The sequence below is a fragment of the Gnatocerus cornutus genome, chromosome 7 (genome assembly GCF_029298725.1).
Source record: "Gnatocerus cornutus isolate USDA-ARS CGAHR chromosome 7, icGnaCorn1.1, whole genome shotgun sequence".
In the NCBI taxonomy this organism is placed as follows: Eukaryota; Metazoa; Arthropoda; class Insecta; order Coleoptera; family Tenebrionidae; genus Gnatocerus; species Gnatocerus cornutus.
In genome coordinates, this window is record NC_142239.1 from 18327825 (window position 1) to 18351538 (window position 23714).

Sequence of the window (23714 nt, forward strand, 5' to 3'; positions counted from 1 at the left end):
TATTACCTGGATATGGTCCATGTTGACTTCTCTAAGATAGCTCGGATTTTCGAACGCAACTCCATTGGAGTTCTTCACTCCTAACATCTTCTTGTTGCGCATGAACCATACAGCCCCCACCACGATTGCTGCCACTACTACTAGAGCTAGTACGACAGCTACAGCGACACCCACGTGACTACTATCTTCGCTGTGACTGGCTGCAGAAGTGATGTACTTTTCTCCTACTGTGAATTTGATTGGTTCGGTCAAAGTCGAGGTTCCTTTACTGTTTCCGGCTTTGACTACACATTCGTAAGTTGAGCCTTCTTTTAACTCCCCAATCAATAAGTGTGTCTCTGAGGTGTCACCCTTCTGTCCCGTTCGTCCTTGGGAATCCACAAGCCTCCAGAACACTCTGTATAACTCCACAGTGTGTGGGTTCTTAATGGGGGGATCCCACAACACGTTTACAGAGTGAGAATCTACAGACTCTATTCTCACGTTTTGGGGGGGCCCCGGTAGCTTTTCTCTCCCCTCATGGAAACAACTCATTATCTGTTTAGTGTACGACAAAACGCAGATCTTGCTATTCAAAATAGGTTCACCCCTACACCAATCTAAACACCTCCTGGGAACCCCCCATTGCGTACAACAGCTCCTATGATCAGACCCATCAGCCGCACACTTCATCAACTTATCAAAGTCATTAATACACTCTGGTTTATCAATGACCGCGTCCATATCCAAATAAAACGAACAAGCATCCATGCACGAAGACGTCACATTCTGTTCGATACAGCATTGCGTTACATTGTGCGTCGCTGCAACGTTCCGAATACGAACTGACACAGCTTGAGTTTTACTACCGAAAGCGTTCTCAGCATGGCAGTAGTAGTCACCGACGTCCATGTCAGTTATCTGTTTGATGGTCAGTTGCATAATGTATTTATCTTCTTCGTCTTTGACCGGTTTTGTATTGATGTCGTATTTACCGCCTTGGATCACCGGAGTTCTGTCTTCGTGGTTCTTCCAGAAGATCATCTTTGGCTCGGGTTGGGCGTCCACGCGGCACTCCAGAGTCACCGAGTCGCCGAGGGCCGCCATGGTTATGCCGCTCGCCTGGATGTGAGGCGGATCTAGAAAAAACGGTTTATCGTTATTTTAGTTAAAATCTTATAATCGCCAGTGCCAATGTCAAGTTTAGAGCGCGATTTGTTCGTAATTTTACATTCTGCGAGTCATAATAAGTTGTGAAGTCAGAAACAGATGAATTATCACTGTAATAAATTGACTACTTACATTCTTATAGTCAATTTTACATTAACGGAGTCATACTATAAGTAGTAAGGGTAGTCATAATAAGTTGATTTTGAGGTCAAAAACAGATGAATTATCACCGTAATAAGTTGACTACTTTAACAGTCAATTTTACACTAACGGAGTAGTCAGAATAAGTTGATTTTTAAGGTTAGAAACAGATGAATTATCACTGTAATAACTTGACTATTTACATTCTTACAGTCAATTTTACATTAACAGAGTCATACTACTTGGGTAGTCAGAATAAGTTGATTTTTAGGTCAAAAACAGATGAATTATCACCGTAATCAGCTGACTACTTACATTCTTACAGTCAATTTTACATTGACGGACTCATAATAAGTTGATTTTGAGGTCATAAACAAATGAACTATCACCGTAATAAATTGACTACTTACATTTTTACAATCAATTTTACATTAACGGAGTCATATTACATGGGTAGTCAGAAAACGTTGATTTTGCGGTCAGAAACAGATGAATTATCACCGAGATAAGTTGACTATTTACATTTTTACAGTTAATTTTACATTAACGGAGTCATAATAAGTTGATTTTACTTACATTCTTACAGTCAATTTTACATTAACGGAGCCATTCTATTTGGGTAGTCATAATAAGTTGATTTTGCGGTCAAAAAAAGATGAATTATCACCGTAAGTTGACTACTTTAACAGTCAATTTTACATTAACGGAGTCATATTATTTGGGTAGTCAGAATAAGTTGATTTTTAAGGTCAGAAACAGATGAATTGTCACTGTAATAAGTTGACTATTTACATTCTTACAGTCAATTTTACATTAACAGAGTCATAATACTTGGGTACTCAGAATAAATTGATTTTGAGGTCAAAAACAGATGAATTATCACCGTAATCAGCTGACTACTTACATTCTTACAGTGAATTTTACATTGACGGACTCATAATAAGTTGATTTTGAGGTCATAAACAAATGAACCATCACCGTAATAAATTGACTACTTACATTTTTACAATCAATTTTACATTAACGGAGTCATATTACATGGGTTTACTACTTACTATAAGTAGTAAGGGTAGTCATAATAAGTTGATTTTGAGGTCAAAAACAGATGAATTATCACCGTAATAAGTTGACTACTTTAACAGTCAATTTTACATTAACGGAGTAGTCAGAATAAGTTGATTTTGCAGTCAGAAACAGATGAATTATCACCGAGATAAGTTGACTATTTACATTTTTACAGTTAATTTTACATTAACGGAGTCATAATAAGTTGATTTTACTTACATTCTTACAGTCAATTTTACATTAATGGAGTCATTCTATTTGGGTAGTCATAATAAATTGATTTTAAGAGGTCAGATATAGATAAATTATCACCGTAATAAGTTGACTATTTACATTTTTACAGTTAATTTTACAACTACAGGGTCATAATAAGTTGATTTTGAGGTCAGAAACAGAGGAATTATTACTGTAAGTTGACTACTTACATTCTTACTGTCAATTTTACATTAACGGAATCATAAGAACAACAGACTATTTGGGTAGTCATAATAACTTGATTTTTAGGTCAGAAACAGATGAATTATTACCGTAATAAATTGACTACTTACATTTTTAGTTAGTTTTACATTATTGAAGTCATAATAAGTTGATTTTGAGGTCAAAAACAGATGAATTATCACCGTAATAAATTGACTACTTACATTCTTACAGTCAATTTTACATTAACGGATTTATATTACTTGGTTAGTCAAAATAAGTTAATTTTTATTTACATTCTTACAGTCAATTTTACATTAACAGAGTCAGACTACTTGAGTAGTCAGAATAAGTTGATTTTGAGATCAGAAACAGATGAATCATCACCGTAATAAATTGACTACTTACATTTTTACAGTCAATTTTACATTAACAGAGTAAGACTACTTGAGTAGTCAGAATAAGTTGATTTTGAGATTAGAAACAGATGAATCATCACCGTAATAAATTGACTACTTACATTTTTACATTATCGAAGTCATAATAAGTTGATTTTAAGGTCAAGAACAGATGAATTATCACCGTAATAAATTGACTACTTACATTCTTACAGTCAATTTTACATTAACGGATTTATATTACTTGGGTAGTCAAAATAAGTTAATTTTTATTTACATTCTTACAGTCAATTTTACATTAACAGAGTCGGACTACTACTAGTCAGAATAAGTTGATTTTGAGATCAGAAACAGATGAATCATCACCGTAATAAATTGACTACTTACATTTTTACAGTCAAGTTTACATTAATAGTCATATTACTTGGGTAGTCAGAATAAGTTCATTTTGAGGTCAGAAACAGATGGATTATCACCGAGATAAATTGACTACTTACATTCTTACAGTCAATTTTACATTCTGAAAGTCATAATAAGTTGATTTTGAAGTAAAAAACTGTTGAAGTATCAGTGTAAGATGATTACTTACGTTCGTATAGTCAGTTTTACATTAACGGAGTCATAAACTTACGGCTGATCGTAATCTTCCGGGACGCCTGCATGGGCGTGCCGTACCCGTTGTCGGCGTAGCAGGAAATCTGGTCCATGTCTCTCGTGACGTTATGTATAACAGTGACCATGTGCCTGGTCGTTTCCTGTCTGACCAGTCGTCCCGAAATGTACAAGGAAATCGTAGGCATTGGTGTCCCCATTGCAATACACAATATCGTCATACTGCTCCCTTCAATGACCAAATTAATTGGATGCACAGTAGGAGGCTAAAAAGACAATTACAACTTGGTAACTACTAGAATTTCAATTAACCTCAACAAAAGCAGGATATGCAGGATCCGTCCAAGCAATCAGTGTTTCCGAAGGCATACTAGCCCCCTTCTCAGTGATGGCAGTCACGTAAATAATATATTGTGTATTAGGACTGAGATTTGTAATCATGTGCGATGTCAAAGTGACATTTATGATGTGATAATTCTCTTCAGACGTCGACTTGTGGTAAAGTCGATACGTGATTTGTTCCGATGGGTGGCTGAATTCGGGGGGCTGCCAGGAGATCGTGACCCAAGTAGCGCTGTGAGCCGCCACCGCAAGGGAGTGCGGGGGTGAGGTGACCGCCTTTACCCATTGACTGTCTCCTGAGAAGTTTCTCTAAAGACATGACCACAAAATGCGAAAAACTACTTTACCTGTTTTGACTAACTTAATCACGATGATAGATGACGGTAAAGACGTCCCGTGCTGATTCCTCGAGACCACAAAAATATGATATGTAGCATCCGCTTCCAAAGCCGTTAAAGTCGCAGTGGTACCAGTCACGTTGACTTGCTACAAACTCCCTAAGTAACTCCCAAGACACTCGAACTCTTACTTACATTATCTAGTTTCAACAGCGTCTCATGCATCGATGTGTTATCAACTTTCTGGTAATGAACGATGTAGTCGCTGACGTTGACGCCTTCAGTTGGAGGCTCCCACTCTAAGAAAAGCGATTTGTCGTCGATCACAGTAGCGTGCAACTCAGAGATGGGTCCTGGAAGGAGTCCCGTTCCTTCCTCGAAACATTGAGCAATATTCCCGATGTATGGCACACAAGTGGTTGCTGTAACGAGCAACGAGTCGACGATGACTCCTGAGCAAAGAGAAAGACACGCTGGAGGAACACCACGTCTGCTGCAACACGCTCCGTGGTTACGACCGCCGGCTCCACAACGCAGGAGTTTATGGAACTCCGCGCCGCAGACTCCGGCTAAGAGTTTGATGTCGCTCATGTTGGCGTTGTAGGAACACAGCGGGAGGCAGACGCTGCTGAGCTCGGCGTCCACGCAACAGGCGGTCACGTTGTACACTGCCGCTTCTTCGATTTTTTCTTCGACGATCTGAAAAAAAAAAGAAGTAAAAATGGGAAAAAACGTTTGAAAATCCTTACTTTGCTTTCCGTTCTGAAGGTGATGCGACTGCTCGGCATCCCCACCCCGTGGCTGTTAACCGCCTCCACGTACACTTCATAATCGCTGTAACTTTCCAAGTCCTCCAGGATGTAAGGACTGTGGACTTTACCTATGGCTTTGTAGTCATCATCCGGCGCCGCAAGAGCCCTATAATGAACAGTGTAGTGCAAGACTGTGTCTCCTAACGTCTTCGGCGGCGCCCAATGCACGATCGCGAACTCTGGTTCGATATTCGTGATATGAACTTGAGTGGGGGCACTTGGTAACACTCCATAACCCTGAAGGAGACAATTAGTGTACTCCCCCATGTACCGCAAACACTTGAAGTAGTTAAAATCAATACTAGAGACATTCCCGGTACATAGTTGTTGACACAGCTCCGGCAGCCCCCTCGCTTTACAACACGGCGTGTGGTCCAACTCGTTTGTAAGACAACTAAAAGTGTCAGCGGCCCAAGGGGCGCAGATCATCAGATCTGTAATTTCAGCGGTATCGGCGAGAGCGGGGTCGCACAGCTTGTTCAAACACGTCTTATGAACAACTCCTTTCTTAGCACAACAGCTTTTGATATCCGGGAGTTGGGGGGCTTCCCCGACTTTCGTACTCTTCATATTTCCGGGTGTTAGAGTCAAAGAACGGACGCTGTAGCTCGGAAGACTCGCACCGTGCGTGTTAACCGCCGTCACCGTCACTTCGTACATCGTGAAAGGAGTGAGATTATTCAACGTCGTCGTGTTCTCGGAAGGAGGAACCTTCACCTGGACGTTCTGAGTGGTCACTGGAGACTTAGAGGTCGTCTTCATCTCCATGAGACTCTCATCGAACGATTTCAGCGACGTCACGTTTATGACGTAATTTGTAACAGTCTCGGAGTTGGACACCGGAAACGTCCACGACACTTTTAAGGACTTTTCTGTCAAGGCTTCGACTTCCACGTTCTGGGGCGGACTCGGGAGGAGTTCTGGAAATTTCATTCAGTAACAGTTTCACGAGGTCTTCTTCTTACCTATTCCTTCAACTATACAGGCGAGAGTCTGCTCCGTGTACGAAGAACAAGAGAAATGAGTCTTGATGTTGTCGGTGATGGCGGTGTATTCGCCACGACAGACGTCCTGGCAGATGTCCGGGACGCGCTCCTGAATGCAACAAGGGACGTGGTTGCGGCCGTCGGCCATGCACCGGACGATGGAGGGGAAGTCGGACTCGCAATTTTCCGGGTCTTGACCGGTGCTTCCTGTAAAAACATGAAATTAAATCGAACTACCGGACCTTCCGCGAATTGAAAATTCTAATTTAATTTTTTTCCTGCTCTCTCGAATTTTCAAATCAAATTTAGTCAATGGTGGATTGTGCTCTAGAAATTTCTTTATCAGAGAGCTATTTTTAGAATTCTATGTTATTGAATTAAATATGTAAAATTTTGAATTTTCCGCCCAAAGTTTTCAAGGTTGTGACTGCGAAATGAAGATCTGTCACGACGGTTTGTGCCTAAATTCACCATTTAACTGCAAATATTCCTTTCCAACGCTATTTTATGGTGCGTATTTGGTTTTGGAACAAGTAAATTTAAAAAGTAAGGTTAGTTTAGACACTTCAGAAATTTCAGTAACACCAACTTCGAAATTTCGAGTGGGAAATTTGAAATTTTACGTTTTTGATTCAATTTTTTTTATTATCCCACAGTAACATTGAATTCAAAAAATTACTCTCCAATTAGAAACCTCCTGAAGCACAATCCATCATCAACCGAATTTGAATTGGAGGTTCGGGAGAGCAGAAAAAAAATGAAATCCAAATTTCCATGTTATTTCCTTATGTTTCGCAATTCGCGGAACACCTGGTACATTATTACACGTGGGTGCTGCAAATCGTTTATGAAAAGAGTGTTTACACTATTTTTTTCTACATTGCGTCGTAAATAAATAAATAAAAACAAATGACTAGGAATTTTTGACATGTTTGGTTGGTAACAAAGGAAGAAATGACATTTGACTAACAAAATTTGAAGTATGTTTGACGTTATTTGCTTAATTTTTATTACCAAACTGTTCTTTTTTCCAAAATTTGGTATTAAAACTTTTTTTTCTAGTTTTAGTTTATTGATTGGACAGAAATGCCTAATTTAGATATAAATTATTAACAATATTCATTGACATTTGGATTCAATTTTGGAGTCTTGCATAACAACAATGCCAACATAATAAAAAAAGTTATTGTTTGAGGGCGATAATAAAATCAGTTGTTATTGTAAAACGCATTTGAGTTTCACAATGAAAGTATTGTTGACACAAAGTAGAAAATTTTTAGTTTTACCTTCCAGAATGCTCTGAATGTTGCAGAACCCAAGACAGTTCGCCGAGACGTTCTTCGCATAACAGCAGTCCGTGTAATTATGATTCCTGCTGCTAAACTGCTGCTTCTGCTCTTCGTACAGCGCCGCATCGGTCGTGTTATTCGGCGGCAGAAGAGCCTTCGATAAAACTACAACAATAAATCTTTCCGCATGTTTAAAATTCCAATAGAACCCAACTAACCACTCAGTTTGTGAAAACTCCTCACGATGGGGTTGCTATTCACCTCACAAACGTAGATCCCGGAATCAGAAGGTTTCGAGTTTTTTATCACCAGAACCCAAACGTCACCACCAGAAGGCACGTCCGCTGATTCGTCCGAAGCCGCTGCAACAAAATCCAATGTTTAGATATTTGCGTCTAACTTTCTTTTGGAGAATTTGAATTGGAAATGAAGAGATCTTTCTTTAAGGGATCATAAAACAGTACGGGGTTCTATATAAAAACGATCGGGGTGGAAATGGGACGAAAACAATATAAAGAAGCGATTTATCATTCGGACGAGGGCAGGAATGACATGAATTTACAAAATAATTGTTGATTTTTGGGGGAGTTTCTAACAATTCGTATTGATTTCGTTTGATTTCATATCGTGATGCGACTTTCGCCGCGGCGCGTTTCAATTTTTCATTATTTTAATGTGGAAGCATTTGGACAAAATTCGTTACCCCGAACAAAAAAATTTAATAATCAATTCAAATTCAATAAGCATGTTTTCGTCCTGCCCCTGGACAGAAAAATTTGGAAATTTTAGACAATTAAATGATAGTCAAAAATAGCAATCTCCTTTAATGTCATCAGAATTACAAAAATTACAGGTTCAAACACACAATATTAAAAAAATTTGACCCATTCTCTAAACGACAATTTCTAAAATTTGTCCCTGTTGCTCCAAAATTTTTAAATTTAAGACAATGAATTGACAACTTAAGAGTAGCAAATTTCTCAAATTTTATTGGTCTAACATCACAATTACCAAAATTACAGGTGCAAATATAAAATATTGGAAAATTTTGGCCCGTTCTAAAAACAAAAATTTCTAAAATCCGTCCCTGTTGTTCTAAGATTTTGAATTTTTGACCAGTCAAATAATGACTCAAAAGTAGCAATTTTCCTGAATTTCATCAAATTGGCATCAAAATTACGAAAATTACTGGTGCGAATAGAAAATATTGGAAAATTTTGGCCCGTTCTATAAAGGAGAATATTTAAAATATGTCTCTGTTGCTCCAAAATTTTTAAATTTAGGACAATGAATTGACAACTTAAGAGTAGCAAATTTCTCAAATTTTATCGGTCTAACATCACAATTACCAAAATTACAGGTGCAAAAATATTGGAAAATTTTGGCCCGTTCTAAAAACAAAAATTTCTAAAATCCGTCCCTGTTGTTCTAAGATTTTGAATTTTTGACCAGTCAAATAATGACTCAAAAGTAGCAATTTTCCTGAATTTCATCGCTCTAGTGGCAAAATTACGAAAATTACAGGTGCACTTATAAAAAAATTGGAAATTTTTGGCCATGTCTCTAAGCAAAAATTTCTTAAATTTGTTCCCGTTGCTCTAAAATTTGGAAATTTGAGACAGCTTATAAGTAAGCCCAAAGTAATAATTTCCTTAAATTTCATCAAACTAACATGAATATTACAGGTGCAAACATGCAATATGGGAAATTGTTGACCTGTTCTATATAATGAAAATATCTAAAAATTGCCCATATTGCTCTAAAGTTTTGAAATTTGAGGCAATTAATTAGCAACTTAAAAATGAAACATTTCCTAATTTTTATTGCTCTAACATCAAAATTACTAAAAGTACAGGTGCGAATAGATAAATAGGAAAATTTCGGACCGTTCTATAAACAAAAATTTCTAAAATCCGTCCCTGATAATCTAAAATTTTGAAACTTGTGACAGTTTATTAGTAAGCTCAAAGTAATGGTTTCTTAAAATTTCATGAAACTGGCATCAAAATTACTAAAATTACAGGTGCGAATAGATAATATTGGAAAATTTTGGCCTGTTCGAGAACCAAAAATTTCTAAAATCCGTCCCTGTTACTCTAAAATTTTGAAATTTGTGACAGTTTATTAATCAGTTCAAACTAATAATCTCCTTGAATTTCATCAAATTGGCATCAAAATTACGAAAATTACTGGTGCGAATAGAAAATATTGGAAAATTTTGAAACCTTCTATAAAGGAAAACATAAAATTTTCAAATTTAGGACAATAAATTGACAACTTAAAAGTCGCAAATTTCCCAAATTTAATCGGTGGAACATCACAATTACCCAAATTACAAGTGCAAATATAAAATATTGGAAAATTTTCGCCCGTCCTATCAACAAAAATTTCTAAAATCTGCCCCTGTTGATCTAAAATTTTGAATAGTTTAATACTCAAATAATGCCTCAAAAATAACAATTTTCCTGCATTTCATTGCTCTAGTGGCAAAATTACGAAAATTACAGGTGCGCTTATAAAAATTGGAAATTTTTGGCCAGTTTTCCTAAACGAAAATTTCCAAAATTTGTTCCCGTTGCTTTAAAATTTGGAAATTTGGGACAGCTTATAAGTAAGCCCAAAGTAAGAATTTCCTTAAATTTTATCAAACTAACATTTAAATTACAAAAATTACAGATGGAAACATGCAATATGGGAAATTGTTGGCCTGTTCTATAATGAAAATATCTAAAAATTGTCCCTATTGCTCTATATAAAAACGTTCGGAGAGGAAATAGGACAAAAACAATATAAAGAAGCGATTTATGGTTCAGACGATAGCAGAAAAGACAAGAATTTATAAAATAATTGTTGATTTTTGGGAGAGTATCTAACAATTCGTATTGATTTCGTTTGATTTCATATCGTGATGCGACTTTCGCCGCGGCGCGTTTCAATTTTTCATTATTTTAATGTGGAAGCATTTGGACAAAATTCGTTACTTTGAAATTAAGTAATATCGGGATGGTTTCTCCAAACAAAAAAAATTCAATAAGTTAAGGAAGCGACCATCGAGATCATTTAATGGGAGTAAATCGAACGCAATATAAATTCCACGGCGATTGGAATTCAGTTCGCTTATGAAGCGCCATATTACTAAAAGTTTTCGAATAAAAGGGCGTTGCGTAACGACATTAAGGAACAGGAAGGTACGAGGGTTTGGAATATTGACTTGGAGCTCGTTTTACTCCCAAATCTATCAAATTTAACGCGGTTAATTCCGTTCGGGATTCGTTATGCTCGGTTGATTTTTTAATTGCCGAATCCGGGAAGGATCAGTTACATAACGGGAGCTTCATTAAGAGTAGGGATCATCTTAACTCGTTAGGAGGAGTTTTAAAATTGGTGGATGCGCCGGGAAAATTCCCGTGTCCGTGAATCTAATATCAGGAATTCAGGCGAGCATGTTTACATTAGCTTCAATCTTCGACCGTCTGCAAATACTCAAATTGATTTAATCTGTTATTTGTGAATATCGAGCGCACCTCCACCAGCGAGAACGAGAGAGTCATAAAATTTTCTCCATGAAAAATTCTCACGTTGTAGTTTGGCAAAGCAGCCGGATATTGAATTTTCCATACGGATACAAATTTCCATTTATTTTGCATTGTGAACTGACGGCATTCCTGCGGATAGTGTCTCATTTAATTTTCATAGATGCACACACCCCGTCGACGCTATCATTACACAAGTATGAGAAATTTATTGATTTATACCCTCGTTTCGCCCTCGAAAAGTCGAGAGGCACGTTTTTATGGCCGCCAATTACCGTAAAAGATTCTTGCAGTTTCGACTTTCGAAAGATCGTATTTATATTTATGAATGGTAAGCAAGGGATCCTTAACGGGGACGTCAATGGCAGTTTTTAAACCGAATTGAGATTTAATCGGCTCGTAAATAACGCGAAATTTGATCGCCGAAGAGGATTCACACTTTTTTATGGACTAGACCATATGGTGATCAGCAAAGCGAAAATTACTGAGCGGCAAATTACAACGCTTTTGTGCTTATCTTGCTTAAAAAATTATCACCGAGATCGGCGAAATGGACGCGGAGGGAAAAATGAAAAAAATTAATAAGGTTTGACACGTTTTTCTGGCACCTTTTTAATTAATTTTCGAGATTCGTGTTCTAAAATTCTGGAAATTGATACACTCAATAAACGGGCCGAAAGTTATAAATCCGCAAAATTTATTCTACGATTAAAACTGCGAGATTTACATAATTTAATAAACAATTTTATATTGTAATATTGGTCCTAAAAATATAAAATTTTATAAAACTCTTTCTTTTTGTTCCAAAATTTTGGAATTTGGTACATTCAATAAGCGCCTGTAATCTAATACTTGTACCACATTTAGTAGCTTTGGTGTAAAAATTGTGGAAAACTCAGTGTTTAATGAAATTTTTCTTATTTGAGTTCGTGTAAAAAATTTAAAATTCTATTTTTTCCTTCTTGTTCTGAAACTGTCAAATTTGGAACATTTAATAAGCGCCTATAATGTAAAAATTGTACCAAGTTTAATTTCTTTAGCCTTAAAATTGTGGAAGATTTAGAATTTAATCCAATTTTTCTTATTTTTATCTTATTTTAAAAATGTCAAATTTAGTACCTTCAATAAACGCCTTTAATGTAATAATTGTACCAAATTTGGTTGTTTTGGCATTAAAATTAATAAAGATACACAATTTAATAGAATTTTTTATTTTGGGTTTATATAAAAATTAAAATTCAAAATTTCTTTCTTTTTGTTTTAAAACTGTGAAATTTGGTATATTTAATAAACGCCTTTAATGTAATAATTCTATTAAATTTGCTTGCTTTAGCGTTAAAATTGTGAAAAATGCAGAATTTAGTGCAATTTTTCTTATTTGAGTTCGTACAAAAAATAAGAATTCTAAATTTCTTTCTTCTTATTTTAAAAATGTCAAATTTGGTACATTCAATAAACGCCTTTAATGTAATAATTGTACCAAATTGTATTGTCTTGGTATTAAAATTAATGAAGATACACAATTTAATAATTTTTTTTATTTTGAGTTTGAATAAAAAATAAAAAATTCAAAATTTCTTCCTTTTTGTTCTAAAACTGTGAAATTTGGTATATTTAATAAACGCCTTTAATGTAATAATTGTACCAAATTTGGTTACTTTGCCGTAAAAATTGTGAAAGGTAAAGAATTTAATTAAATTTTTGTTATTTTGAGTTTTTATTAAAAATAAAAATTCTAAATTTTTCCCTTCTTGTTCTAAAATTTGTTCATTTAGCACATTTAATAAACGCTTTAAATGTAATAATTTTATTAAATTTGGTTGCTTTGTCGTTAAAATTGTGGAAGATACGAAATTTAATGCATTTTTTTTTTATTTTGAGTTCATACAAAAAAATTAAAAATTCTAAATTTCTTTCTCCTTGTTCTAAAACTGTGAAAATTAATACATTGAATAAACGCCTTTAATGTAATACTTGTACCAAATATGGTTGCATTGGCATTAAAATTGATGAAGATACACAATTTAATAGATCTTTTTTATTTCGATTCTGTATAAAAAATAAAAACATTCTATTTTTTTTTCTTGTTCTAAAATTTGTTCATTTAGCGCATTTAATAAACGCTTTAAATGTGATAATTTTATTAAATTTGGTTTCTTTAACGTTAAAATTGTGGAAATTACAGAAATTAATGCAATTTTTCTTTATTTGGGTTTCAATAAAAAATTAAAAATTCTACATTTTTCCTTCTAATTCTAAAATTTTAGAATTTTGGCCATTTAATAAACACTTTAAATGTAATAATTCTATAAAATTTGATTGAGTTGGCGTTAAAATTGTGGAAGATACAGGATTTTTTTTATTTTGAGTTCGTACAAAAAATTAAAAATTGTTAATTTCTTTCTTCTTACTCTAAAATTGTCAAATTTTGTACATTCAATAAACGTTTTTAATGTAATAATTGTACCAAATATGGTTGCTTTGGCATTAAAATTGATGAAGATACACAAATTAATGGTTTTTTTTTATTGTCGTTCGTATTTTAGTTCGTATAAAAAATAAAAAATTCTAAATTTCTTTTTTCTTGTTCTAAAACTGTGAAAGTTGGTACATTTAATAAACGCCATTAAAATAATAATTGTACCACATTTGGTAGCTTTGGTGTAAAAATTGTGGAAAATACAGTATTTAATGTAATTTTTCTTATTTGAGGTCGTGAAATACAGTATTTAATGAAATTTTTCTTATTTGAGGTCGTGTAAAAAATTTAAAATTCTATTTTTTCTTTCTTGTTCCGAAACTGACAAATATGGTACATTTAATAAACGCCTTTGATGTAACAATTGTACTAAATTTGATTGCTATGGCATTAAAATTCATGAAGACACAATCCAAGTTTTCCGATAAAAAAATAAAAAAAAATAAATTTCTTCCTTTTTGTTCAAAAACTGTGAAATTTGGAACATTTAATAAACGTAAGAATGGTTCAAAATTTGGTTGCTTTGGCGTTAAAATTGTGGAAGATACAGAATTTAATGCGACTTTTCTTATTTTGAGCTCGTATAAAAAGTAAGAATTCAAAAGTAGTTCCTTTTTGTCCTAAAACTGTGTAATAGCTGAAACAAAATTTTTTGCTTTAACTTGAAAAAGGTCGAATTGACAGAATTAAATAAAAAAAAAATTAGCGTGTTAAATGAGGCACAAGAATGAAATTTATCCGCAAGCGATGAAAAATGAGTACTTGGAAGTGAGAGTGATTCCTCGTCATTTTCCCGGCGCGAAACGAAGAAAAATTCTTACATGAGTCGTGCAAGACAGCGAATCTCTTATCAGCAGTAACCCTCTTATCTCCCGCCGTCAATACTCTCCGGCTGTGTCTCTCCCTGTCCTCCTTCTTCCACATGATGGTGTTTTCCCCAATATCTCTAACCACGCACGTAATAAGAGCATCGTCGCCTTCATACACGTGCACGGGATTAGTTAGGCTGTCTCGCATCGACGGCAAACCTGGAACAAAACACATGTGGATAAGACAAAGAAAAATGAATAAATATCCTTATTATATATCCCGAAAGCTTCATAAAAATTTATGACGTGCCCAACCATTTGTATCTTTCCACGTTCCTAAACACTCCTACTTTTCAGTTTATGGAGCTGTCAACGGGCCACATCCATCATAATAATAGTATTTACAGTTACAGTTACGCTTTTCCATTTGTCTTGTTCTTGTAAGGACGCGCTTTCATTTCCGCTCCGGAGAAAACTCCGGGACACGTCAAAAATTTCAAGGTAATAAAATGCTGCTGTCGGCATGAATGCATAAATCAAACACTTTAGATGAGTAAGTACGGTGTAGTAGGCGGAATGAAAACACTAGCGCCAAAGTGTTTGTGGGGAGAATTAAAATTGAATTACGATTAGTATTACTATTATTTTTATTGTAGTTTCACTTAAGATCAAATAACCCAAAAATCGCTGTTGTAATTTTTATTTCTTAGTAGTACGTACACTGCACTTTCACTGATGTTCTTGAATAGTTTTATGTATGTTGGGAACAGCCAATCTTGCAAACGATTAGTTTTCCCCCGGTGTGATCCATTCACAGATAACATTTTCCAGTTTCTTCCTGTTGATTGATTATCGGTTTCGTTATTCATTCTTCTTGGCGATTTTTCGCCAGAACTCTGGTCTATCCATCTATGTATAAGTCCACATCTCAAAACTTTACATTGTCCTTTATTTTGAGCGTTCATCCTTCCATTTTGTGCCTGTTCATCTGGACAAGAGAATCTCTTGTTTATTCCTAGATAATTGAATGTGTTAACTCGGTTTAGGGAATCATTATTTTAGTATACCTTTCTTTCCTGGCATATTATCTTCGATATTTTGTTAATGGAGAACTTGTTCATTCCTGATGAAAACAGTTCAGTTTGTTTATTCTTTATAGCTGATGATGGTACCTGGACCTGATGTACGTAATGTAGAAAATTGATGTCCTCTGGCTTCAATTGGTGTTAAATCAATTCTTGGGCTCGGATTTACAACTGATTTGAACGTTTTGGAGAATGATAATGTGACAACACCACACATTTGTCTGCGCAGTTTGTAAGTTTGTAACAACCATAACCATTAACCAAACACTTTAGACGAGAAAGTTCCCCTAAGAGGGCCGGGATTAAATTTGGAAGGTTTGAAACTTTGCTAAAACTTTCCCCCACAATTGTGAGATACCGCTGCGGTCGCTGCAAATGCCACGTGAATGATTCTAATGATTCTGATTGGCCGAACTGGTTGCTAGGAGCATTGAGTCGTTATGGTTGTTACAAACTTACAAACTGCGCAGACAAATGTGTGGTGTTGTCACATTATCATTCTCCAAAACGTTCAAATCAGTTGTAAATCCGAGCCCAAGAGTTGATTTAACACTAATTGAAGCCAGAGGACATCAATTTTCTACATTACGTACATCAGGTCCAGGTACCATCATCAGCTATAAAGAATAAACAAACTGAACTGTTTTCATCAGGAATGAACAAGTTCTCCATTAACAAAATATCGAAGATAATATGCCAGGAAAGAAAGGTATACTAAAATAATGATTCCCAAAACCGAGTTAACACATTCAATTATCTAGGAATAAACAAGAGATTCTCTTGTCCAGATGAACAGGCACAAAATGGAAGGATGAACGCTCAAAATAAAGGATAATGTAAAGTTTTGAGATGTGGACTTATACATAGATGGATAGACCAGAGTTCTAGCGAAAAATCGCCAAGAAGAATGAATAACGAAACCGATAATCAATCAACAGGAAGAAACTGGAAAATGTTATCTGTGAATGGATCACACCGGGGGAAAACTAATCGTTTGCAAGATTGGCTGTTCCCAACATACATAAAACTATTCAAGAACATCAGTTAAAGTGCAGTGTACAAACTACTAAGAAATAAAAATTACAACAGCGATTTTTGGGTTATTTGATTTTAAGTGAAACTAAAATAAAAATAATAGTAATACTAATCGTAATTCAATTTTAATTCTCCCCACAAACACTTTGGCGCTAGTGTTTTCATTCCGCCTACTACACCGTACTTACTCATCTAAAGTGTTTGATTTATGAACCATAACGACTCAATGCTCCTAGCAACCAGTTCGGCCAATCAGAATCATTAGAATCATTCACGTGGCATTTGCAGCGACCGCAGCGGTATCTCACAATTGTGGGGGAAAGTTTTAGCAAAGTTTCAAACCTTCCAAATTTAATTCCGGCCCTCTTAGGGGAACTTTCTCATCTAAAGTGTTTGATTAATGCATGAATGAGCTAAATTGACAGCAGGATTTGACAGAAGCCGCCAACTTGACAAATGAAGGGGTTAATTTTTGCGTGCAAAAATGGCGGAGGCGCCGGGCCATTTCTCCCAAAACAAGATTCAATTCGGCGTTGTCTTAGCGAAAGAGTTGGGTCCCTCGGGGGCGGAAGTTATTATATACAGGTGTCCCAGAACTCATGCCTAGCCGAAAACCGGGGATATCGGGAAAAGGTGTGAATGTGTAAAAGCTCCTCTTTCGACTGATATATAATTCAATGCTATTAAACGTCATTTTCATTTTGAAAACATTGATTGAAAATCACCCTAAAATGCTGTTTTCAAAACAGTTTTTGGCCAATACCTCGTTTATTTATTAAGCAAACTCAACAAATTTGGTCTCATTTTACGCAGAATTTCACGCTGAATCCAAAAATATGATAGTTTTTTAAAATTTGTCAATAAAAAACCGAGTTATGGCCGTTTGAAATGTTGGGTTGTCGCCAGAGGGTCAAATTTTCAAAGGTTTGAAACCATTCATGCTCGATATCTCGGAAACTATTCCAGATATTGGAATGCGGTTTGCGGCATCGTTTTTCTCGCGATATTTTAAATAAGAAATCGTTTTTAGATTTTCCAAAAGTCGAAATTTGCAAATTTTCGCGAAAATTCATGATTAAAACTATACCAAATTTCTCATATCGATATCTCGCTTATTTTTTAGAGTAAACTTGAGTTATTATACATCAGTGAACGCAGAATTTTACGCAGATTCCAAATCTGTGATTTAAATTCAGATACGACTGCAAATACCTGAGTTATGGCCGATCAAAGTTTCGGATAGTTGATTTTCATTTTTTCTCATTTTTCCCAATTTTCAAAGTTAAATATCTCGGAAACTATTAGAGATATTCAGATGCGGTTTGCGCCATCGTTTTTCTCGGCTTATTTTACGTTAGAAAAAGTGCTTAAAAGCCCAAAATTCGATAATCGATTTTTCGCGAAAAAAAATTGCGACTTAAACGATGAAAATTTTTCATTTTTTTTAATTTTTGGCCATAACTCGTAAACTATTTGTCCTATAGATCTCAAATTTGGCCAGTAGATAGATTTTAAGCTCCTCTTTCGACTGATATATAATTCAATGCTATTAAACGTCATTTTCATTTTGAAAACATTGATTGAAAATCACCCTAAAATGATGTTTTCAAAACAGTTTTTGGCCAATACCTCGTTTATTTATTAAGCAAACTCAACAAATTTGGTCTCATTTTACGCAGAATTTCACGCTGAATCCAAAAATATGATAGTTTTTTAAAATTTGGCAATAAAAAACCGAGTTATGGCCGTTTGAAATGTTGGGTTGTCGCCAGAGGGTCAAATTTTCGAAGGTTCGAAACAATTCATGCTCGATATCTCGGAAACTATTCCAGATATTGGAATGCGGTTTGCGGCATCGTTTTTCTCGCGATTTTTTAAATAAGAAATCGTTTTTAGATTTTCCAAAAGTCAAAATTTGCAAATTTTCGCGAAAATTCATGATTAAAACTATACCAAATTTCTCATATCGATATCTCGCTTATTTTTTAGAGTAAACTTGAGTTATTATACATCAGTGAACGCAGAATTTTACGCAGATTCCAAATCTCTGATTTAAATTCAGATACGACTGCAAATACCTGAGTTATGGCCGATCAAACTTTCGGATAGTTGATTTTCATTTTTTCTCATTTTTCCCAATTTTCAAAGTTAAATATCTCGGAAACTATTAGAGATATTGAGATGCGGTTTGCGCCATCGTTTTTCTCGGCTCATTTTACGTTATAAAAAGTGCTTAAAAGCCGAAAATTCGATAGTCGATTTTTCGCGAAAAAAAATTGCGACTCAAACGATGAAAATTTTTCATTTTTTTTAATTTTTGGTCATAACTCGCAAACTATTTGTCCTATAGATCTCAAATTTGGCCAGTAGATAGATTTTAAGCTCCTCTTTCGACTGATATATAATTCAATGCTATTAAACGTCATTTTCTTTTTGAAAACGTTGATTGAAAATCACCATAAAATGATGTTTTCAAAACAGTTTTTGGTCAATACCTCGTTTATTTATTAAGCAAACTCAACAAATTTGGTCTCATTTTACGCAGAATTTCACGCTGAATCCAAAAATATGATAATTTTTTAAAATTTGTCAATAAATAACCGAGTTATGGCCGTTTGAAATTTTGGGTTGTCGCCAGATGGCCAAATTTTTGAAGGTTCCAAACAATTCATGCTCGATATCTCGAATACTATTTGAGATATTAGAATGCGGTTTGCGGCATCGTTTTTCTCGCGATTTTTTACATAAGAAATAGTCTTTGCATTTTCCAATAGTCAAAAGTTGCAAATTTTCGCAAAAATTTATGACTAAAACTATGGCCAAACTTCTCATACCGATATCTCGCTTATTTTTTAGAGTAAACTTGAGTTATTATACACCAGTGTACGCAGAATTTTACGCAGATTTTAAATCTGAAATTTAAATTCATATACGACTGCAAATAACCGAGTTATGGCCGATCAAAGTTTCGGATAGTTGATTTTCATTTTTTCTTATTTTTCTTAATTTTCAAAGTTAAATATCTCGGAAACTATTAGAGATATTGAGATGCGGTTTGCGCCATCGTTTTTCTCGGCTCATTTTACGTTAGAAAAAGTGCTTAAAAGCCCAAAATTCGATAGTCGATTTTTCGCGAAAAAAAATTGCGACTCAAACGATGAAAATTTTGCATTTTTTTTAATTTTTGGCCATAACTCGCAAACTATTTGTCCTATAAATCTCAAATTTGGCCAGTAGATAGATTTTAAGCTCCTCTTTCGACTGATATATAATTCAATGCTATTAAACGTCATTTTCATTTTGAAAACATTGATTGAAAATCACCCTAAAATGATGTTTTCAAAACAGTTTTTGGCCAATACCTCATTTATTTATTAAGCAAACTTAACAAATTTGGTCTCATTTTACACAGAATTTCACGCTGAATCCAAAAATATGATAATTCTTTAACATTTGTTAATAAATAACCGAGTTATGGCCGTTTGAAATGTTGGGTTGTCGCCAGAGGGTCAAATTTTCAAAGGTTTGAAACCATTCATGCTCGATATCTCGGAAACTATTCCAGATATTGGAATGCGGTTTGCGGCATCGTTTTTCTCGCGATATTTTAAATAAGAAATCGTTTTTAGATTTTCCAAAAGTCGAAATTTGCAAATTTTCGCGAAAATTCATGATTAAAACTATACCAAATTTCTCATATCGATATCTCGCTTATTTTTTAGAGTAAACTTGAGTTATTATACATCAGTGAACGCAGAATTTTACACAGATTCCAAATCTGTGATTTAAATTTAGATACGACTGCAAATAGCTGAGTTATGGCCGATCAAAGTTTCGGATAGTTGATTTTCATTTTTTCTCATTTTTCCCAATTTTCAAAGTTAAATATCTCGGAAACTATTAGAGATATTGAGATGCGGTTTGCGCCATCGTTTTTCTCGGCTCATTTTACGTTAGAAAAAGTGCTTAAAAGCCCAAAATTCGATAGTCGATTTTTCGCGAAAAAAAATTGCGACTCAAACGATGAAAATTTTGCATTTTTTTTCATTTTTGGCCATAACTCGCAAACTATTTGTCCTATAGATCTCAAATTTGGCCAGTAGATAGATTTTAAGCTCCTCTTTCGACTGATATATAATTCAATGCTATTAAACGTCATTTTCATTTTGAAAACATTGATTGAAAATCACCCTAAAATGATGTTTTCAAAACAGTTTTTGGCCAATACCTCGTTTATTTATTAAGCAAACTCAACAAATTTGGTCTCATTTTACGCAGAATTTCACGCTGAATCCAAAAATGTGATGATTTTTTAAAATTTGTTATTAAATAACCGAGTTATGGCCGTTTGAAATTTTGTGTTGTCGCCAGATGGCCAAATTTTTAAAGGTTCCAAACAATTCATGCTCGATATCTCGAAAACTATTTGAGATATTGGAATGCGGTTTGCGGCATCGTGCTTCTCGCGATTTTCTACATAAGAAATAATCGATAGATTTTCCAATAGTCGAAAGTTGCAAATTTTCGCAAAAATTCATGACTAAAACTATGGCCAAACTTCTCATACCGATATCTCGCTTATTTTTTAGAGTAAACTTGAGTTATTATACACCAGTGTACGCAGAATTTTACGCAGATTTCAAATCTGGGATTTAAATTCAGATACGACTGCAAATAACCGTGTTATGGCCGATCAAACTTTCGGATAGTTAATTTTCATTTTTTCTCATTTTTCTTAATTTTCAAAGTTAAATATCTCGGAAACTATTAGAGATATTAAGATGCGGTTTACGCCATCGTTTTTCTCGGCTCATTTTACGTTAGACAAAGTGCTTAAAAGCCCAAAATTCGATAGTCAATTTTTCGCGAAAAAAAATTGCGACTCAAACTAACATCAAAATTACAAAAATTACAAGTGCAAACATGCAATATGGGAAATTGTTGTCCTATTGTATAATGAAAATATCTAAAAATTGTCTCTATTGCTCTAATATTTGGAAATTTGAGAGAATTAATTAGCAAATCAAATGTAAAAAATTTCCTAATTTTTATTGTTCTAACATCAAAAATACGAAAATTACAGGTGCGAATAGATAATATTGTAAAATATTGGTCCGTTCTATAAACAAAAATTTCTAAAATCCGTCCCTGTTACTCTAAAATTTTGAAGTTTGAGACAGTTTCTTATGACGCTCCGAAAAAAACTGAATGCGCTAATTTGACAGCAGGATTTGACATAAGCCGCCATTTTGACAAATAAATGGATTAATTTTTGCGAGAGAAAATGGTGGATGCGCCGGGCCATTTCTCCCAAAACAAGATTCTATTAGGCGTGTTATCAACAGTTGTCTTGGCGAAAGAGTTGGGTCCCTCGGGGGCAGAAGTTGAGCATGTTTGCGTCCGCCCCCGGACTGTGACCGTTAAAAATAGCCCCAGAAGCAAATTAGCCCGTCCACGTCGTTCGGATTGATTCGAACAGGCTTTTTCACTCAAGCTCTGCGTCGGAGCCACAAATTAAACAGATCCTATTAGTCGCCGCGACAAGTTAAATTAAGAAGTGAGCACGGTCGTGGAAATAAATCTTTCCTTTCTTATTATTCCGAGAAAATCGGAAAAATTCTGATCCCACCTGCACCGACACTTTAATTAAAGAGAGGTATAATTAATAATGGCCACAGACGACTGATTGCTTAGACTTTAATAAAACCGATCAAAAGAGCCGTAATTCGCTTTGGCTTCAAAAGGGCGATTAAAGAAAGCACCTCTTTAATTATCATTGCTGTATTGCGAGACCGGTTAAACGCCTCTGGGGATGTGGAAAAACACAAGCGAATTCAATCTCCAGTTGCGTAAATTTGTAATTGTGAATCAAGATAGTTCCGGGGGCGGCGTCTACATATCATTGTGGCGGCGGTATTAAATACCCGAGCTCCGGGGAATATTTATGGGTGACGTAATGTTGGTAACACTGCTGAAGCGCACACGTGAACGATCCATCTTGTTGGCGCGCTCTTGGCAATATGTGTTACATTTAAAACACGGATTCATCCGGGGATGTTATTAAAAATGACCGGAGCGCTCCAGGACCAAATTTGTCATTCATCATTGGAAGGGACATTTTTGGGGTTTGCTGCAATTATCGCGGAATTCCAATCACAAGGGCGAAGATGTCGGCGGGGCATCAAACAGAATTGGTAATTGGGACGTACTGTATTTGTTGCAAACAGAATACGTAACAATAGAAGGAATTATACATAGAAAATGACGTATCTGGAAGGAGCCTAACGCGGCGCATCGAAATATCTTCAATAGATTCTTGTTTCTGAGGTTCGAATTGATGAAAAGTCGGTTTTAGAGAGATGTTTAAGCGAATAAAAAATATTGGAAATATTTGGTCCGTTCGATAAACAAGAATTTCTAAAATTTGTTGCTCTAAAAGTTTGAAATTTCTGATCATGAATTAGCAACCTAAGAGTAAGAATTTTTTTAAATTTTATTGCTCTAGCCTTAAAATTACTAAAATTACAAGGGCAAATAGGAAGTATTGAAAAATTTTGATCGATTTTACATATAAAACAATTTTTAAAATTTCCCCGATGCTCTAAAATTTTGAAATTCGAGACTGTTTATTAGTAAGCCAAAAATAATTATCTTCTTAAGTTTCATCAAACTGGCATCAAAATTACGAAAATTGCAGGTGTGAATACAAAATATTGGAAAATTTTGGCCCGTTCTATAAAAAAAAATGTCTAGAATTTGTTCCCATTACTCTAAAATTTTTAAATTTGGGATAATAAATGAACAGCTAAAATTTAACAAAATCCCTAAATTTTATCGTTCTAGCATCAAAATTACGAAAATTACAAGTGCAAATATAAAATATTAAAATTTTTTGGCCCGTTCTCTAAACGAAAATTTCTGAATTTTGTTATTTTTTAAATTCAAGACACTTAATTAGCAATTCAAAAGTAGCCAATTACCCAAAATTCGTCTCTCTAGTGTCATAACTATCCGAATTACAGGTGCAAATAGAAAAAAAATGGGAAAATTTAGCCCGTCCTGTAAAACAAATATTTTTAACATTTGTTCCTGTTGCTCAGAAATTTTCAAATTTTAGACAGTCAAATAATAACTCAAAAGTAGCATTTTCCTTAAATTTCATCACTTTAGCGTCAGAATTTCGAAAGTTACAGGTGCAAATATAAACTATTGAAAAATTTTGGC

At 34.8% G+C, this 23714-nt stretch overlaps 3 protein-coding genes across 3 annotated transcripts in view; 1 reads left to right on the forward strand and 2 right to left on the reverse strand.

Annotated features, from left to right (window-relative positions):
* Window positions 1-23714, reverse strand: part of LOC148172028 (Ig-like and fibronectin type-III domain-containing protein 2) — a 70385-nt gene that overhangs the window by 839 nt on the left and 45832 nt on the right. Inside the window, exons 4-13 of the mRNA XM_088042593.1 lie at window positions 14383-14589; window positions 7768-7911; window positions 7547-7714; window positions 6240-6467; window positions 5212-6194; window positions 4658-5161; window positions 4472-4610; window positions 4095-4420; window positions 3802-4048; window positions 7-1118 (exon numbers count right to left, since the gene is read on the reverse strand). Of these exons, the coding sequence (XP_087898719.1) occupies window positions 7-1118; window positions 3802-4048; window positions 4095-4420; window positions 4472-4610; window positions 4658-5161; window positions 5212-6194; window positions 6240-6467; window positions 7547-7714; window positions 7768-7911; window positions 14383-14589 (4058 nt within the window). The remainder of the gene's footprint in view (window positions 1-6; window positions 1119-3801; window positions 4049-4094; window positions 4421-4471; window positions 4611-4657; window positions 5162-5211; window positions 6195-6239; window positions 6468-7546; window positions 7715-7767; window positions 7912-14382; window positions 14590-23714) is intronic.
* LOC148172029 (uncharacterized) lies at window positions 14983-15702 on the reverse strand. Its single transcript, XM_088041706.1, has 2 exons — window positions 15438-15702; window positions 14983-15385 (listed from the first exon to the last, which is right to left on the reverse strand). Exons 1-2 carry the CDS (start codon window positions 15451-15453, stop codon window positions 15039-15041), a joined length of 363 nt encoding a protein of 120 aa, XP_087897832.1. The 5' UTR covers window positions 15454-15702; the 3' UTR covers window positions 14983-15038.
* LOC148172030 (uncharacterized) lies at window positions 15536-16504 on the forward strand. Its single transcript, XM_088041202.1, has 4 exons — window positions 15536-15553; window positions 15647-15687; window positions 15729-16164; window positions 16217-16504. The coding sequence occupies exons 1-3, from the start codon at window positions 15536-15538 to the stop codon at window positions 15979-15981; spliced, it is 312 nt and encodes a 103-aa protein (XP_087897328.1). The 3' UTR covers window positions 15982-16164; window positions 16217-16504.

Excerpts from the sequence above, each read along its gene's own strand:
- LOC148172030 (XM_088041202.1), top strand. Across the intron at positions 15,688-15,728 it reads CACATTTGTCTGCGCAGTTT|ACGAGAAAGTTCCCCTAAGA; the intron begins GTAAGTTTGTAA and ends CAAACACTTTAG.